The sequence below is a fragment of the Haliaeetus leucocephalus genome, unplaced genomic scaffold (assembly GCF_000737465.1).
Source record: "Haliaeetus leucocephalus isolate CR32 unplaced genomic scaffold, Haliaeetus_leucocephalus-4.0 Scaffold68, whole genome shotgun sequence".
Taxonomy (NCBI): Eukaryota; Metazoa; Chordata; class Aves; order Accipitriformes; family Accipitridae; genus Haliaeetus; species Haliaeetus leucocephalus.
In genome coordinates this window covers 3,169,179-3,184,122 of record NW_010972504.1, presented here as the reverse complement: position 1 = coordinate 3,184,122, position 14,944 = coordinate 3,169,179, and the positions used below count along the sequence as shown (strand labels likewise).

Below are 14,944 nucleotides of genomic sequence, written 5' to 3'. Positions count from 1 at the left end.
CTGGAATGCGCACACCTCCAGAACCACAAATCAAAGCCCCACTGCAGGCTTTCTTAGAATTCAGTGGTTTAATGCTCAGCATTAAGCTCATCAGCAAATGATTCCCAGCACAGTGCAAAGAACAGGTCATCCTTGGATAGAGCTTGGGAGCAACCAGCCCACGAGCATCCCTCCTTGAGCTGAAGGGCTGAACTCCTCTCGCCCTCCAGCTCATTCAAGGCTCCTTAACCTACCAGCAAAATCGGTGCACAGGTACCACTCCCAAAAGCACAAAAATTGGCTCCTTTACTGAGTCCTGTGGCACCTCCATCCAGCTGAGCGGGACCAGGCAAATTTTAGATCTTTTGTGGTAAATACCCAAATATCCAGACCTGAAGCTGGGCAGATAAAGAACCTGTCAGGTCTTAAAGGTAGGGAGAGATCTGAATAGCTACCAGTATTTTTTCCAGTATGGCAAGCAGGGATGCAGCAAAACCCACACCATATTCCTGCATCACTGATTTTCTTCTATTCTCAGTGAGTAATAATCACGAAGCCGTTAATAGCTCCTTGACCATCAAGCTGTATTATTTCTGCTCAGCGGCTAGGGATAGAATAATGCATTGCCTGCAGTGTCAACACGGTAATCTCTCCGAGCCTCCTGCGGCTGGGTTTGATGTGCGGTTTCTGTTTCTCAGGTAACAAGACAGAGAAATCTATCCCTGTTAAAGCTCAGACCCCTTCCTCTGTGCAGCTGGCGAATCTGACGCCGGGAATGATGTACAAGCTGTGGGTGTTCCCCATATGGTCTAGCCCCAGCGAACACTCGTACATAACCTTTACCACCAGCTCAGGTGAGACGGGCTTCAGCCCCGCCGCGGGGGTGCGTTTCCGAGGCATGTCGCATCCATCACCGCCGACGTCATTCGCGTGGTGGCGGGAGGTGGTTTGACCATGACTGCATGGAACAACCCTCATCCATCCCCCGGCAGCTCTCCCACCTCTGCCCTTAACTAAAGAGCCACCCCCAGCGTCGCCGGGAGGTTGCTCGACATCGCGCAGAGGAGGGGAGCCCCAGGAGGGGATGGGATCCCTTTGAAGGAAAGGGTCTTTAAGGAGAACGTGCTCGTGTTGTCATGCGGCTCCGCTTGAAGCCCCACCACTGTCTGTCTGCACTTCCACGCGCGCGTTGCTACTCTTGGTGATGGTGGTTGCTTTGGCCCCGGAGAACGTGCACGCGTCTGGCCCCAGGTTACGGCAGAGGGGCAGGCGGGGAGATATTGGTGATGGGATGCAGGCGAGGGGCAGGACCGGGAAGGGGAATGTGGTGTTCGCAGAAGACCTCGGTCAGAGTCACATGTGGCATATGCTTAGGGCTTTCCATCCTCCAGGTATGTTTCCTCTGGCAACTTCACGTTTAATTGCACAAGCAATTTTCCAGGCTTAGCACCTGAGTGATTTTTACAGCTTTCTAATTATGGGCTTCCTACACTGCCCACCAAATGCCAGAGAAAAACCCTTACTGACTTCTACAGGCATTGAATCGGGCTTTATGCGTTTATAAAACTTCACTGTTCACACTCGATGAGTTTCAGTAAATCAAAACAGCTGTAACTTCCTTTGTATTCACCTGGGGGTTTTGCCGTAGGAATCTGTGCACAACGCCTGTCAAAGCGTGGGTCTAAACACTTAGCTGAAAAACCAAGGAGCAAGCAACACTGGAGCAGCCCACATTGACAGATGTAGTAGGTAGAGGCTGTGATTTTCAAAGAACTAAAATTATTTTGCTCAGATCCAGCCGTGTAATGGAAAGCTCGAGCACTTACCAGCCTTTTTGCTGACAAGCGCAAAAGGAAAATGTAATTCACAGCAAGGGAGTGCTGCAGGGGGAGGTGGGGAGCAGCAGGTCTCCCCACACCCCCTACACACATCTTATTTGGTGTCCAAAAATTTGGTAAGCCGTAACGCCGCCGAGTAATTCTCTGACATACTAAGATGACACAGTGACAGATGGCAACTGCTGGTATTTCTGCATGTCTAATGCTGCCCAGCACTGAGAAATAACCAGCGAGTGCTGACCTTGGCTCTGTCCTACCTCTGCCCTGCGCTGAGGTCTGACGTGCAAACTGCTCCATCACCCTGTGAGACGTGGCCGAATCCACAGCACAGCAGCCCCTGGAACATGCTTGGCTTTGCAGAGAGCCGTGTTTTCAAAAAGAATTTATTTTCACTGGGGTTTTTCCCCCGTTGCTCTGGTGCTGTACATGTGGCACAGCGCGGCTGCCTTGCCTCGGGAGTTTTCACAGCTTTGCTTTGGCAGGACTCGGCTCGCAGACACGCAAACTGTCTGCAAGTTTCAAGTCCCTGTGCTCCCAGCCTGTTCCTACATTGCAGAGGCTGATTCTGACCCCAGACAATAAAAGAGCTGATTTTTCAACTTGGACTCTCTCCAGAACAGCTCCAGCTGCAATGTTGCATCCCCAGTTTTGCTTCTGCTTCTGGACCCTCCCCAGACTCAAAAATAGCCACCAGCTCCACAGCCCCACCGACACCATGCAACCTGTCTTTCTGGATAACTCTTTCCCAATCCGGACCCGCCTCTTCTTTTCTCACCCGCTTTTCACCCACTTTGGGATCTGGGGGGAGAGGGGCAGCCCCCTGCACAACAGACAGCAAGGGGCAGGGAATCACTAGAAAGAGTGGAAAAAAACACCCCCAGTATCCTTGGCTGATTGATGTTGGCAGTCTCGGCATATTTATTTTCTGTAATTGAGGGGTTCCTATTGATATTATTGTTGAGACTAAAGGATGGGGCCACCTTTGTCCCTGTGATAGAGGCCAAATGGTGACCTGAGCCCTATCACTGTGGGATGCACAGAGTTATCGCCGTCCCTGCATGCATAAATGCTGCAGATCCATTTCTTTGCTGGCTGGATACTGCTGACACAAGTGTTTGGCCCCCACTGACAATCATATGCCATCAGGAATGCTTCTGACAAAAAAAGCACTGTTCAGGTTTTTTTGTCAGTTTTGTTTTTTAATGTTTTCTGAATAGCTATTCTAAAGGCTTCTTCAGTTTGAGGGTAGATAAATAAGTAGTCCACCCACACTGTGGCTGCAGGACGCTGCCCTCCAACTTTGTTTCTGATTAACCGACAGCTCAATAACCCAACAGAGTTCCTTCCAGTAGTAAAGGACACTACGAAACTACAAATATACCTTAATACAAAGAGGTCTTCTAAATTAAAATTAAATAAATAAAAAAATAAATTCCCCAGCCTGTACAAACACTGGGAAGAAGATCATGCGAGGCTGGACCTAGTGAGACTTTACATACCCAACAGTCTGCTTTACAGAAAAAGACAAAAATTTTGCTGATCTTCTGTTGGTGGAACACAGTCAGCTTTGCTATTGGCATATAAACTATGACTGTTAGATAACATGTTTTCTGCCACAATAGTATAATTAATTTTTTAAAAAAAAGTCACTGCAGTTGCATTTCAAATCAATACCTCTTCGATTACGCAGCTGCTTCCACCATTTCCTCTCGACACTGGCCTTACATTAAAGCAAATCAAAACATCCTGACAGCCACGTACTTGTTCTTCTCTTTCTCAACGCTGCAATGACAGTCACTCGTTTACTCTAAATACAAGATTGCTGTGACTATAATTTTGTCGTCATGTGTTGCTTTTTTGGGAAGGATGGCAATTATACCTCTACCTCGGCGATAGGCAATGCCACGATCCTACTGCAAGATCCCCTGGTGACTCGGTACTCAAAATCCTCCCTCCCTGTAAAACTCAGCCCAAATCCACATGGTAGCACAAACCCACCTCTCGGGCTGGTCTGGCATTTCATACTTTGAAGACCCCCTTTTCTCCCTCAGTGTTGGTTTCTGTAGAGATCCCATCTCATCAGGACTGCTAATACAATCTTTTTCCATTTCAAAGCTCTCCAGTAAAGCTTTCTTCCCCTTTCCTCCCCAAGCACTCTGCTAATTGAATCCAGTTCTCAGCTCCGCTCTGTTATAATCTCATTCTCTCCATTACAAAAAGTGCATCTTCAAGGACTATGTAGCTCAGGTTGTACTAAAGGTAAATATTAAATGTGGCAGCATTAGAAGGAAAAGCGGCAAAAGGGAGCCAAGGCACCATTAGGCAGCTACTTCCACCCGACTTCCCCAGGAGCTCGGTGCTGCTCACAAATACAGAGCGTTCAGGGTCCAACACAATTTCTTTAGCAAATGGTCCTCTTTCTTGTCGTTCTCCTCTGATCTGAATTCCCTTGTCACAGTTTGGCTGCAATTACCTACTGACAATGTGGCTTAGATTCCATCCTAAGAAAGCACCTCTTGGGTTCAATTTTGATGGAATAAGTACAGCTTACAGCCCTGAAATGGCGTGGGTTAGGAAAGTTTACCAATTCAACCCATTTTTAAAGTTGTTGCCTCTCTTACAAGAGCCTTTCATTCAGAATACCTTAACGGAGGGCTATCTTTTATGTTTTCTTTGTAAGCACCACCTTGGTTTTTGCCACATGGGCACCACAAAAGGTTGCTCGCTGCACTGTCCTGCCCATTTCAGGCAAACCCCTGCTAAATCCCAATTTGATCCCATCCAGCTCAGATCTCCCGCGCTCCTGCCAGGAATACCTATCTCTGTTTGCACTGCAGTCTGGTTAAATTTAGCCCCCCTGCTGCGCTGAAGGTTATTTTCTCCTCTGCTCTGTCTTGTTGAATACGAAGTGCATGTCAATGAGAGCCAGAAAATGGCAGCTTGTTGCTATTTATAGGACACAGATTTGTCTGTCTGACCGTGTATGGGAGCTGCAAACAAGAAGTCAGAGTACGTGAGGGAGGACACGGCAGTTAGGAGCCAGAGTGTTGTTTGGGGAACAAGACACCTCCTTGCTTGGTATTAATATAAAAACATTCAATATAGCCTTGTGAGGGTGCTGGAAGCAGTGGTATAAAGAGCTTGCCCCAGGAGAAAAGACTTTCCCATGCTATCAGACCACTTCTCAACTATCTGGGACCCATTTCTCAAAGAGCTCTACCCACCTCCATATCCCCACTCATGCATTGGTCAAGTCTTGGTGGGCTTCCACAAGTCCCCTCTCAGCCCTGGAGACCCCCTGTGACCACCCAAAGACAGCAGAACCCTGTCGGTGGTGGCAGCGGAGCCAGAGGCGATGGGCAGTGCAGCTTGGGCAAGGCTGGCCCGCAGGATTCAGGTTTCTGCCAGCTCGAGACTGTTAATGAGCCCTTGAGGGGCTCAGGATCCAGTGGTGCTGCTCAGCCTCACTGGACACCAGGGACCAGATCTGCTTTGGCACATTTCTTCAGACCTTCTCGCTTCCAGGGCAGTTTTCAGACACAGTAACTTAAAGATCAAATCTGTTACCCAGCTTCTTTTGCCATTATTTGCAATGCACCTTTCTCACTGGTCTGTGCTAGGTTTTACTTTATGTTGTGACCCTTTGCTGTTTGTAGCTCCTGCTAAAATGTTGAGCTGACCTACCACCACAAAAGAAAGAAAAAAAAAAAAGCCACAGATCCCTGTGCTACAGTCTCAGATAACCTGGTCAATACACACAAAGACACACAAATACAGCGCTAAAGATAATTTCTAAACCAGTGGACTGTGTCTTACTCTTCATCTATTTCCCTCTGTGGTTCTGGTCTGTCCCTTACAGCTTTTTTTTTTCTTTCAATTTTCCTCCCAGCTTATACCAAGAACCACGTGGACATCGCAACGCAGGGCTGGTTCATCGGGCTGATGTGTGCCATAGCTCTCCTGGTCCTTATTCTGTTGATTGTCTGCTTCATTAAGAGGAGCAGAGGTGGGAAATACCCAGGTAAGAGCACTGCATGGCAGTCGTTTGTGCTCATGGTTTAAACATCTCCAGGCTTCTGGGGGCTAATCAAATTGTATTGCTCTCGGATAGATGCTTGTGATTACAAGGGCTTTTCTTTCTCTGTAGTAGGAACACTATTATTAGTGGGAAGCATTTCAGTTAATTAAAGGTCGGGTGAGGGCTCTGTGCTGTGCAGGCTTCAGCCTGTGGAGCTGTATGCTCCTGCTATGCGTGACCCAACCTCTACTCTGAAAATTTGCTTGTCCTTATCTAGAAAAAGATCTTTTCAGGCAAAAATCGCATTAATTTTTGCAAAGCAAAGATAAGGCTTAAGAAAATTCCCGAATTAATACATCCTCTCTCACTATCTGAAGCGCCTCTGCCCTGGTGCCACGACAGCAGCACTCTTTGCAAGCCCTCCCAGATGCAGGTTCTTTACCGAGTCAATGAAAAGCTGTACTTCACCCCGCAGGGATTTCACAAAGACAGCCTCAACGCCAGCTGCTGTTACTGTCTCATAAAGCTTTTATCTTCTGTACTGCTTTTTAACGTGAGTGTCGGGGATGTGCTTGTTTACAGTACGAGACAATAAAGATGAGCATCTAAATCCCGAAGACAAGAACGTAGAAGATGGGTCGTTCGACTACAGGTATGCTTCCATTGGCATGCATACCCACACGACCACGTCTCCCCATCAGCCCCACTCCCGGCCATCACAGACCTCACCGCGCTACCCCTCCACATAACCGCAGCACCACGGTGCCACACAGCCTCTTAAATTATTTCTCCCACCTTCCTCCTCCTGCCTCCTTCCCTCTGCAAGTCCTCTACCAAAGGAAACATTTCCTGCCTAAATCCCTGGAAGAATAACCAGGCTGTGAGGGTGCTGCTAAGGTCTCCTACTTTCCCTGTCTCAGCCTGGGAGGACCAGTCCAGGCAGAGAGCTGGGACTCTGGCATCAGCTACCCGGGACACGGCTCTCGCCAGGCACAGATCAACCTTAGTGACACTCCTAACACATACAAAAAAAAATTTTAAAACAGCTCTGAAGCAGCCTGAGGATATTTCAGGTATATCATGCTTAGCTCAGCTTCTCTCCTACCCATAAGAGAGTATCCAGGGGAGAAATGCCCCAAGTTATGTTTGGATCAGCCCTGGAAGCATGCAGGAGTTCCGATGTGGGGGTCTGCCTGCATTCCAACTAAGGCTTTTCTGTGAGGTCCCCAGGCAAACCCTTCAGAAACACTCTTTGAGGGCTGCAGCACAGCCTAGCAGCAGTTCTGCTAAAATGGCTCTGATGTCCCCCCACCTCCGCTCAGCTGCTTTGATGCAAAATGGCATCCTTTGAAGAGCAGCAGCACCCATTTCTACTCCAGGAAAACTCCCAGGATATTTCAGAAAGGGGCAAGCGCTCTCCCAAGCCTGCTCACGCGCAATGCAGCGTTCACAGCTCTGCTGCTGTTAATGGTTGCCCCTAAGGAGCAGAAGCAGGTAACCATGTCAGGTCTCATTGGCTTGCCCGCACTTGACAGATGACGGGGATGTATTACAGTACACCAAGCTCGCCCTTTCAGCGCCTACAGTGGGCTTTGCTTTTCTTCAAAGAATTAAAATGCACCTTTCCATCTGAGCTGGATCCAAAGCCCAATTAGGCTAGCAGGAATTTTTCTCCTGACTTCAAAACAGGGGTTAATTAAACCCCATGTCATTACCGATACTTCTAGCATTACAAATTGAAGTAGTAAAGATAGGACGAATTTACAATTCAGTAAGGGATGTAACAAGACACACGTGTTCCGCCAAAGACTTTAAAGGAGGCAAAATGAATATATCTGCCTGCACACAATACATAAATGGAAGTAGAACTGCAGCCCTCAATACGAACACATTTATATTGTTAGCAGCACGGTAACTCTCAATAGCGAGACTTTCTCCAAAGGATATCGTAAGCCCAAAGTTCCCCAGTCTTCTGATAGCGTGACACAGAATACAAATACACCCCAGCAGGAACCAGAATAAGCAGTATGTTGTAGGAAAAGGTTGCCATTCTTCGCTGCCCTAAACAACAACCAGGGCAACACTCTCCTCACCTCCCTGCAAGATTTGGTTATCACTTCTAGTGGTGGCAAGCCACACTGGGGCAATTACATTAAGTCCACATACAAATCACAGCCTGGGGACATTCCCTTCAGATTCCTGGCCAGGACATAAAGAACAGCAGAGAAGAAATTAGCCCAGCCTGGTCCTGTTACAGGCTTTGCCCCAGATCAAACGCATCTCTTCCCAGGCATGATTTTACAAGTGCAGGCGGTGCTCCTTGTACAGATACGAGCCATAACCATAACTGCATACTACACAGCTAGTGTCCATACTTTGATCAAAACAAGTCCCCTAATGCTCTGAGTCATGAGAGGGAACCTCTTGGTTCCCAAATTTGTGGGATGGTGTAAATAACATGTAACAAGCCTGAACCATCTTATCACCCAGGAGCTACCCACACACAACCCTACAGGCTCAGCTCCATCACCTGGATCTCAGGCAAGGTCTCCACAGCCGAGCTTCTGGCAGTACGCACCAATTTCAGAGATCTGCTTCTCAAGAGTCCGTTGAGGTGGTTACAGTCAAGACCTCCTCAACCCCATCGCTCCTAAAGCAACTGCATTGCCAGGGACCACTTGCCTCGCACAGAAGGAAAACCAAGCTCTTGGCATGGCTGGCAGCATTGTGACAGTCAGCAATGCTGCATTTACCGCCCAAGCACCATCCAAGGGGCATTGCCTTCCAGGCAATGGGAAGGAATGGGGTAAATCCTTCATCCTACTACACAGCAGATTCTGCTTAGCTGAAGCTCAAACTTTTATTGACAGCCCCATTCCCAAAAGTTTGCAAGCTAAAGGCAGAGGTCAGTAGAAGGGCAACAACCAAGCTCCAAGATGCTCCTGCATGTTCAATCACACAATCCCATGGACCAGATGGGGAAAAACCCCCAATCAAACAAGAACAACAACAACAAAAAAAACCCAACAACCCATAAACTTTGTCCCCTCCTTCTCAGGAACAACAGGTTTCCTGAGAGAAGTAATAGGAGGCTTCCCTCAAGGAGGCAGAAAGGAAGGTGAACCTGAAGGATTGATATGAAACGCTGTTGGCTGATTAAGATTCAAAATGATTGCAATGTTAGGCTCAAGGAGGGTAGCAATTAGTATTTCAAGCAAGGACAGGAATTGAGCTGACGTGAGTTCTTCATTGGTTTCCCTCCCCACCTCCACATAGCATGTCTGATATGCTCTCATCATATCTCACGTCCTTAATGCCCTGTGCATGCAACTTTCAAATCTCTGCAGCCTATAATTAAGAGATACTGTCACATCTTTCTGTTCCACTAACAGAATAATGGTTTTCCTGAGCAGAGGCTAAGCTGAGAAGCTTATTTTCAAAGCAGGAGACCATTATCCTTGGACAATGTTCTGTGCCAGTGACTGTGCCTCATTATACCAAATGTTTAAGCTGCACGTGGGGGAGTCGGCTGGAAACCCCGGCCGCTGGGAAGGGAAAGTTGACTGGTTTTAGCTTCTGGGCTCCGGTTCAGATTCAGGATAGTGTCCTGTGGCACCGGTTACACACCACGGGCAGTGCCAGCTTGCCTCGAATGGACCATCTCAGCAGACATCAAGGCAGGAGGACACAGAGCCGTCCTCTGAGCCTAGCGAGGGGAGGAGAGGTCTGGCGAAGCAGCCTGGGCAGGTGTAGGCTTCTCAATAGATAACATGATACTGGTGCATGACTATATCATGGAAACCCAGCAGGCTGGAAGGGAAACCGAGTGACCCGTTCACTTAGCCCTTGTCCTGCTGCATGTCGGTCCCCGGCAGCGACCGCTGTTCCCTACAGCCACTCACTCATGGACTTCAACCACGAGCCCTTTTCGAACAGTCTGATGGCAAACAGGCCACTTCCCACCTGCACCATCCACTGCTGCTCTGTATTAGGTTTCTTGGGGAAGCCAATGAGGCTCATCCAGCTCTGAACAATTACAATGGCTCCATTTGGTATAACGAGGCAATTAGCTCCATGAGGAATGCAGACATTTCTTTTTTGGTTTTTAGCACTGCCCCTGTAAATGCAGACCTCATCATATCTCTCTCTGATCAGGCTCTTTCTGCTTCTCTCTGTTTTATTCCCATTCTTTCTTCTCCTTTTCACCTGGTCTATCCACATGGACCATGAAGGTCTCTTGAAAGGTAGGACCACGTGCTGCCAGAAGTCCGGCACATTTAGCTTTTTTTATTTTCCTTCCTTCTAGCTATTTATTTCCTTATAGCTGAAACCATACCTTCCCCTCCCTATTCCCATGTACCTGCTTCCACCTAACACATTAAACAAGATCCCTCTAACTCCTGCTGGCATCAGGGGTACCCCCACGTCCAGCGAGTTGCATCTTGCTTGGAAATGCTCTGTGGGCTGGGGGCACCCCCGAGCACCAGCCAGGGCCCCCCCAGCCCCATGCTTGAGCAGCTGATCCCTCCTGGTGTAGCGGGACCGGCCAAGGGTTGGACCTGGGGACGATGCCCTCGGTGCATTCAGCCGGATGCCGGATACCCGGGGGATGGTGGCAAGGGACACGAGCGAAAAAACGCTAGATCCTAAACAATCTGCCCACTCTTTGTCTCAGTCCTGAAAATCCTCCCTCCGGCTCGAGCCTCCCCCTCATCTCAATGATTTATGCAACTCAGGACAACGATTCCCAAATGGTTTTCATCTGGGTGCTCTGGTTCTCTAATGTACACATGAGCAAACCCCACAGAAATCCATTTTAACAGGGTTATAGCGCATCAAGATGTTGATGAATATCTGCTTCACCCTCCTAATGCACTAACAGGATAAATAGTACCAGAGAGAGGTAAAACCAGGGGCCAGGTTCGGGAAATGCATTGTCAGGGTGTTTGGTGCTGCAAACCCCCCCATTAGGGAAAAATCTGGCTCTAGATGCAGCTTTAACTGAACTCCAAACCTTGCGAAAGAATATTGCAAAATAAAGGGATCTGGGTTTTGCCACTCTCTACTTGGCATTTATTGGGCTTTCTAACTGGCAGTCCTGCTTGCAGACTGAATTCTCTTCCTCCTCCCCCAGAAAGAAGCTGCTTTCAAAGCTAACAAGGTATTTTTGATTGTGATGCCAAGTTAACACAAGGCCTTAAATATTGGTTTTGTCTTATCACTTAATTCACAAAGTGCTGATATAAGGAAATACGTTAGAAAGCTGCGTGTTGTACTGTGGGATACCAAATTCCTCTCCCACTGTAGAGAGCTGATGCCATTAATTAAATAGCATGAGAGAGATTTAATGCCTTCCCCAGCTGAAGAGCATTTTGCTCCCTGGCCCAAGCAAAGTGTTTCTCATGCCTTTGCAGGAAGCAAACACCTTTGTGTGGACACCGACTATCAAGGGATGCAATCAAAGCCCAGTACTTTTACCGATTTTAAGAAAAATAAAGGAACAGACTAGAGTGCCATGCTGGGGAGTGAGTCTGATGAGTCCTAAGCTAAAACAACAATAAAAAGACAGGAATGGAGGTGGGAGGACAAATGTTTAAGGTACATATGTGATACCTTTAGGAATATTACAGAATTTGCATGCTGGACATAAGATCAAACATGAACTAAGGACTAGTTGATATGAAAGTTAATTTTTATATATAGCAATCCACTCTCATCCTCCACGCAATGTTATCTGTATTTATGAGATACCAGCCTTTGCCCTCCAGAGAGAAAACAGCTTTTCCCTGTTTTTTTGTTAAAAGGGTTTCTTTAAAGGGTTGGTATTTTTCCCCTGTGGGTCAGACTATTTATTTTTCAGTGACCTGGCTTAATCTTTCTAGTGAAAAAGAGAAAAGCATAAAGAATTGAGCAAACAAGCTTAGATGATCAGAAATAAGCTTGGAAAGGTAAATTCCCATGAGTTTTGGAAGCTGCACAGAACTTGGCATCCTATACATGCGCCCTCGCAGTGCTTTGAGAGTGCTCCCCATTGCATGTAGCTATCTAAACAGCCGAGTGTGTTTTTTGCAAGGAAATCTGGAAACAAGCCTCACTAAACCAGGTTACACCAAGGTTGGCTAAAATGCTAAGAGAAAGAAAGAATATAAGCAATGACAAGGAAAGGATATTTATAACGTACATCCAGTTGGACTGATCTAAGCATCGTATGTAACATAGGTTAAAAAAAATTGCTTTCTAAAAAGAAAAAGCATGAAGGCTGGGCTTGCAGAAATACCAACCACAGCACCAATTGCCCAGGCAGCTGTGGGCCTCCGACGCGGAGGCTGTCTCCCCACCTTCACGTCCGTGTCAGACATGCCACGACTTGCTGTCTGCAGTCAGAGCACCCCGTATTTGTGGTCTCTGGTCAGTATATTTGCACACTGGATTTATTTTTGAATATCCAGACCTTGGGTGAAGGTTGTAAGCCCCATTCTCAACCCTTACTGTGTCTGTCTGTCTTCTGCCACCCAGCGATGAAGACAACAAACCCCTGCCAAACAGCCAGACCTCCTTGGACGGCACGATAAAGCAGCAGGAGAGTGACGATAGCTTGGTGGACTATGGAGAGGGGGGAGAAGGGCAGTTTAACGAGGACGGCTCCTTTATCGGCCAGTACACAGTGAAGAAGGACAAAGAAGAGACTGAAGGCAACGAGAGCTCAGAAGCCACCTCCCCAGTCAATGCTATCTACTCATTGGCATAGCGCAATGCACTGAAACCACAAACAGCCTGAGGTGTTTGTAGTGGATGGGGGTTAAACAACAGCCGCCGCCGCCACTACCTCCAACAGAAACGTGTGAATGAAACCAACCAACAATGACAAAAAAAAAAAAAAGAAAAAAAAAAAAGAAAAAAATCCAAGCAAACAGGCAGACCAGGTGGCTGCCGATGCCATCTTATCCTTAGCAAACAAGCAAACGGCAAGGACTCCCGGGGCAGGGTGGGGGGCAGATGGGTTGTAGCTGTAGCTGAAATCTGGGCTGAGCCAGAGGGGCTGGAGGAGGAGCGGGATGCTCGAGCTGCACCCCAGCTTCGGGACTGGCCCCAGCACCCAGAGCCAGCCCGGAAGGGGCCACGCGATGGGCTCGGCCACCCAGGCTCCCCAAGGCCCTTTTTGTTCTTTTGGGAGGGAGTTAAAAATTCTTCTTTTTAATCTCTACAGGAAGGTTCCAGATAAGAGGGGGAGGAGGGGGGAAGAGGAAAAAAAAAGAGTTTGGGGAGGGAAGAGAGGTGAGCAGGGCCTGGGCAGAGCAGCAAAAGCAGCGTAAATGCATGAAAGAAGGGAAGCGATGGGTCTTTGGGTAACGACACCACAGCACTGTATTACTACGATGTCCATCCTCACGGCAGCACCTTAGCCTCTCCCAAACTAAGTCAGCACCACAACCTCCTTCCCGAAATATCAAGCAGCACCTACGCAGGGAAGAACAGGTCCCCGCCGCTTCCCTTGGCACCATAACCCGCACCGGTAGCTGAGGCTACATGGTCCGTCCCCCCTGCAAAGCCCATGGGGAGGTCACCCGCCACCCCCACGGGACTCCAGAGCATCCTCAGAGGACGAGAGGTTGCAGAAAAGCTTGTGGGATTTGTGGAAGGACAGTCAGGTGCCGCTCACCCGCCGAGCCCAGGATAACAGCATTGCTTGCCTGGGTCATCGCAGGCAAATCATTGTGGTTTAGTCTTTGCTTTGTAAGAATTTGGGGGGAAACTGCCCCCAGACCATGCCTGCTTTCTTTTAAAGGCAACTCCATATATCTAATGTAGCAAAGAGGCAGTAGAACCAGGACCAGTATTAACATCGGATGAGGGGACCAGAAATCACTTATTTAAAAAAAAAAAATAAAAAAAAATCAAAGCCACCTGGTCAGGATGAGAAGCACCCACCAGGATGGGGTGGAGGATCCCCTGCTATCGCCCCGCACCACAGCTCCCAATCAGCAGCTTGAACGGTTCAGGGATGCGCATCCCTCGGGAGACAGGGAGGAAGGCACGTGGTGGGAGCGCAGGACCTGAGGTCCACACCTTCCCCAGGCACCAGGAATGAGCCAGACCGACAGTGTTTTCCACTAAACTCCCCTCCTCATTTCTGACAGTGGCCTTTTCCCCCTCCATCAATCAGCCTGAGCAAGACCCTTCCACGAGCGAGCGCCTGCACCGTGGGACTCCCCTCCGCTGTCTTATTTACAGATCAAGACAACACGCGATTTAAGTTAACCCGTTAACACACTGTAACAAAGCGTCTTGGATAGGAGTGCTCCTTCACATGCCTTACACAGCTTCGAACTTCCCGTGAAGTTTAATAAACTGATACTATTCCCCCACCGCTTACACGCCCCTAACGCGATGGTCTTCGATCCGCCAGACCAGTAGGAGTAGGATGCCTGGGCAGCTCTCCCAGCTGAGACAGCATGGATCATTGTAGAAGGTAGAGTTTTATAATAGACCGTACTTAGTGGCCAACGCCATGTGTATTCTCCCACTTCCTGCACTTTCGAAACCAAAGGTACCTTCGCTGAGAGAGATCGGATTTCTTCAGACCGTTTCACAGACGGCGAACGACGTTAGGATGGATTTTTCTTTCATTTCTTTTTCTAAGGAGGATGTTTTTGTTCAGCATAATGGATTAAATGCAATAGGATTAATGCAATTATTCTTTTAGCTTTCAAGCTGGTTTGCTATGAAGACATATTGCTAACAAGAATACTTCTACTAATATGGATTGTCGAGATGGACTTTGCCACATTCTTTAAGCTGCTAATGGCACGACTATCCTGCACCTCGGGGAAGAGCCTGGACCCGGTCAGCACCCGCACAGCACCAACTGCTGAATCACACAGAGAAAACAGGAGAAAGCTGGATGGAAACCAAACAGCAAAGAAGTTACATGCACCATGTAAGCCAAGGAGGGTTTAGGATGGTGTTAACAGGCAGGGCCCCCTCCTAGAGCTGGGGGAGCTCCTGCTACCCCAGGGCAGCGCAGGGATGTCCCCTCTCCACCGCACAGGAATGCATCTGCCAGAGTCCTCCATCTGTGTCATCTTACAGAGTAGGAGCCATACGTCTT

General features: G+C 48.2%; 1 protein-coding gene across 8 annotated transcripts in view; it reads left to right on the top strand.

Moving 5' to 3' along the window:
• The window catches only part of NFASC (neurofascin), a 60,100-nt gene extending 47,399 nt beyond the window's left edge, over window positions 1-12,701 (top strand). For 4 of the 8 annotated variants that reach the window (XM_010579547.1, XM_010579530.1, XM_010579564.1 and 1 more), the window contains 3 exons: window positions 5,707-5,838; window positions 6,418-6,487; window positions 12,352-12,583. In XM_010579547.1, coding sequence (XP_010577849.1) covers window positions 5,707-5,838; window positions 6,418-6,487; window positions 12,352-12,583 — 434 coding nt within the window. Of the gene's footprint in view, window positions 1-5,706; window positions 5,839-6,417; window positions 6,488-10,067; window positions 10,080-12,351 lie in introns of all 8 variants that reach the window. The other 4 variants (XM_010579539.1, XM_010579512.1, XM_010579520.1 and 1 more) reach the window with 3 other exon arrangements.
• The last annotated feature ends 2,243 nt before the right edge of the window (window positions 12,702-14,944 follow it).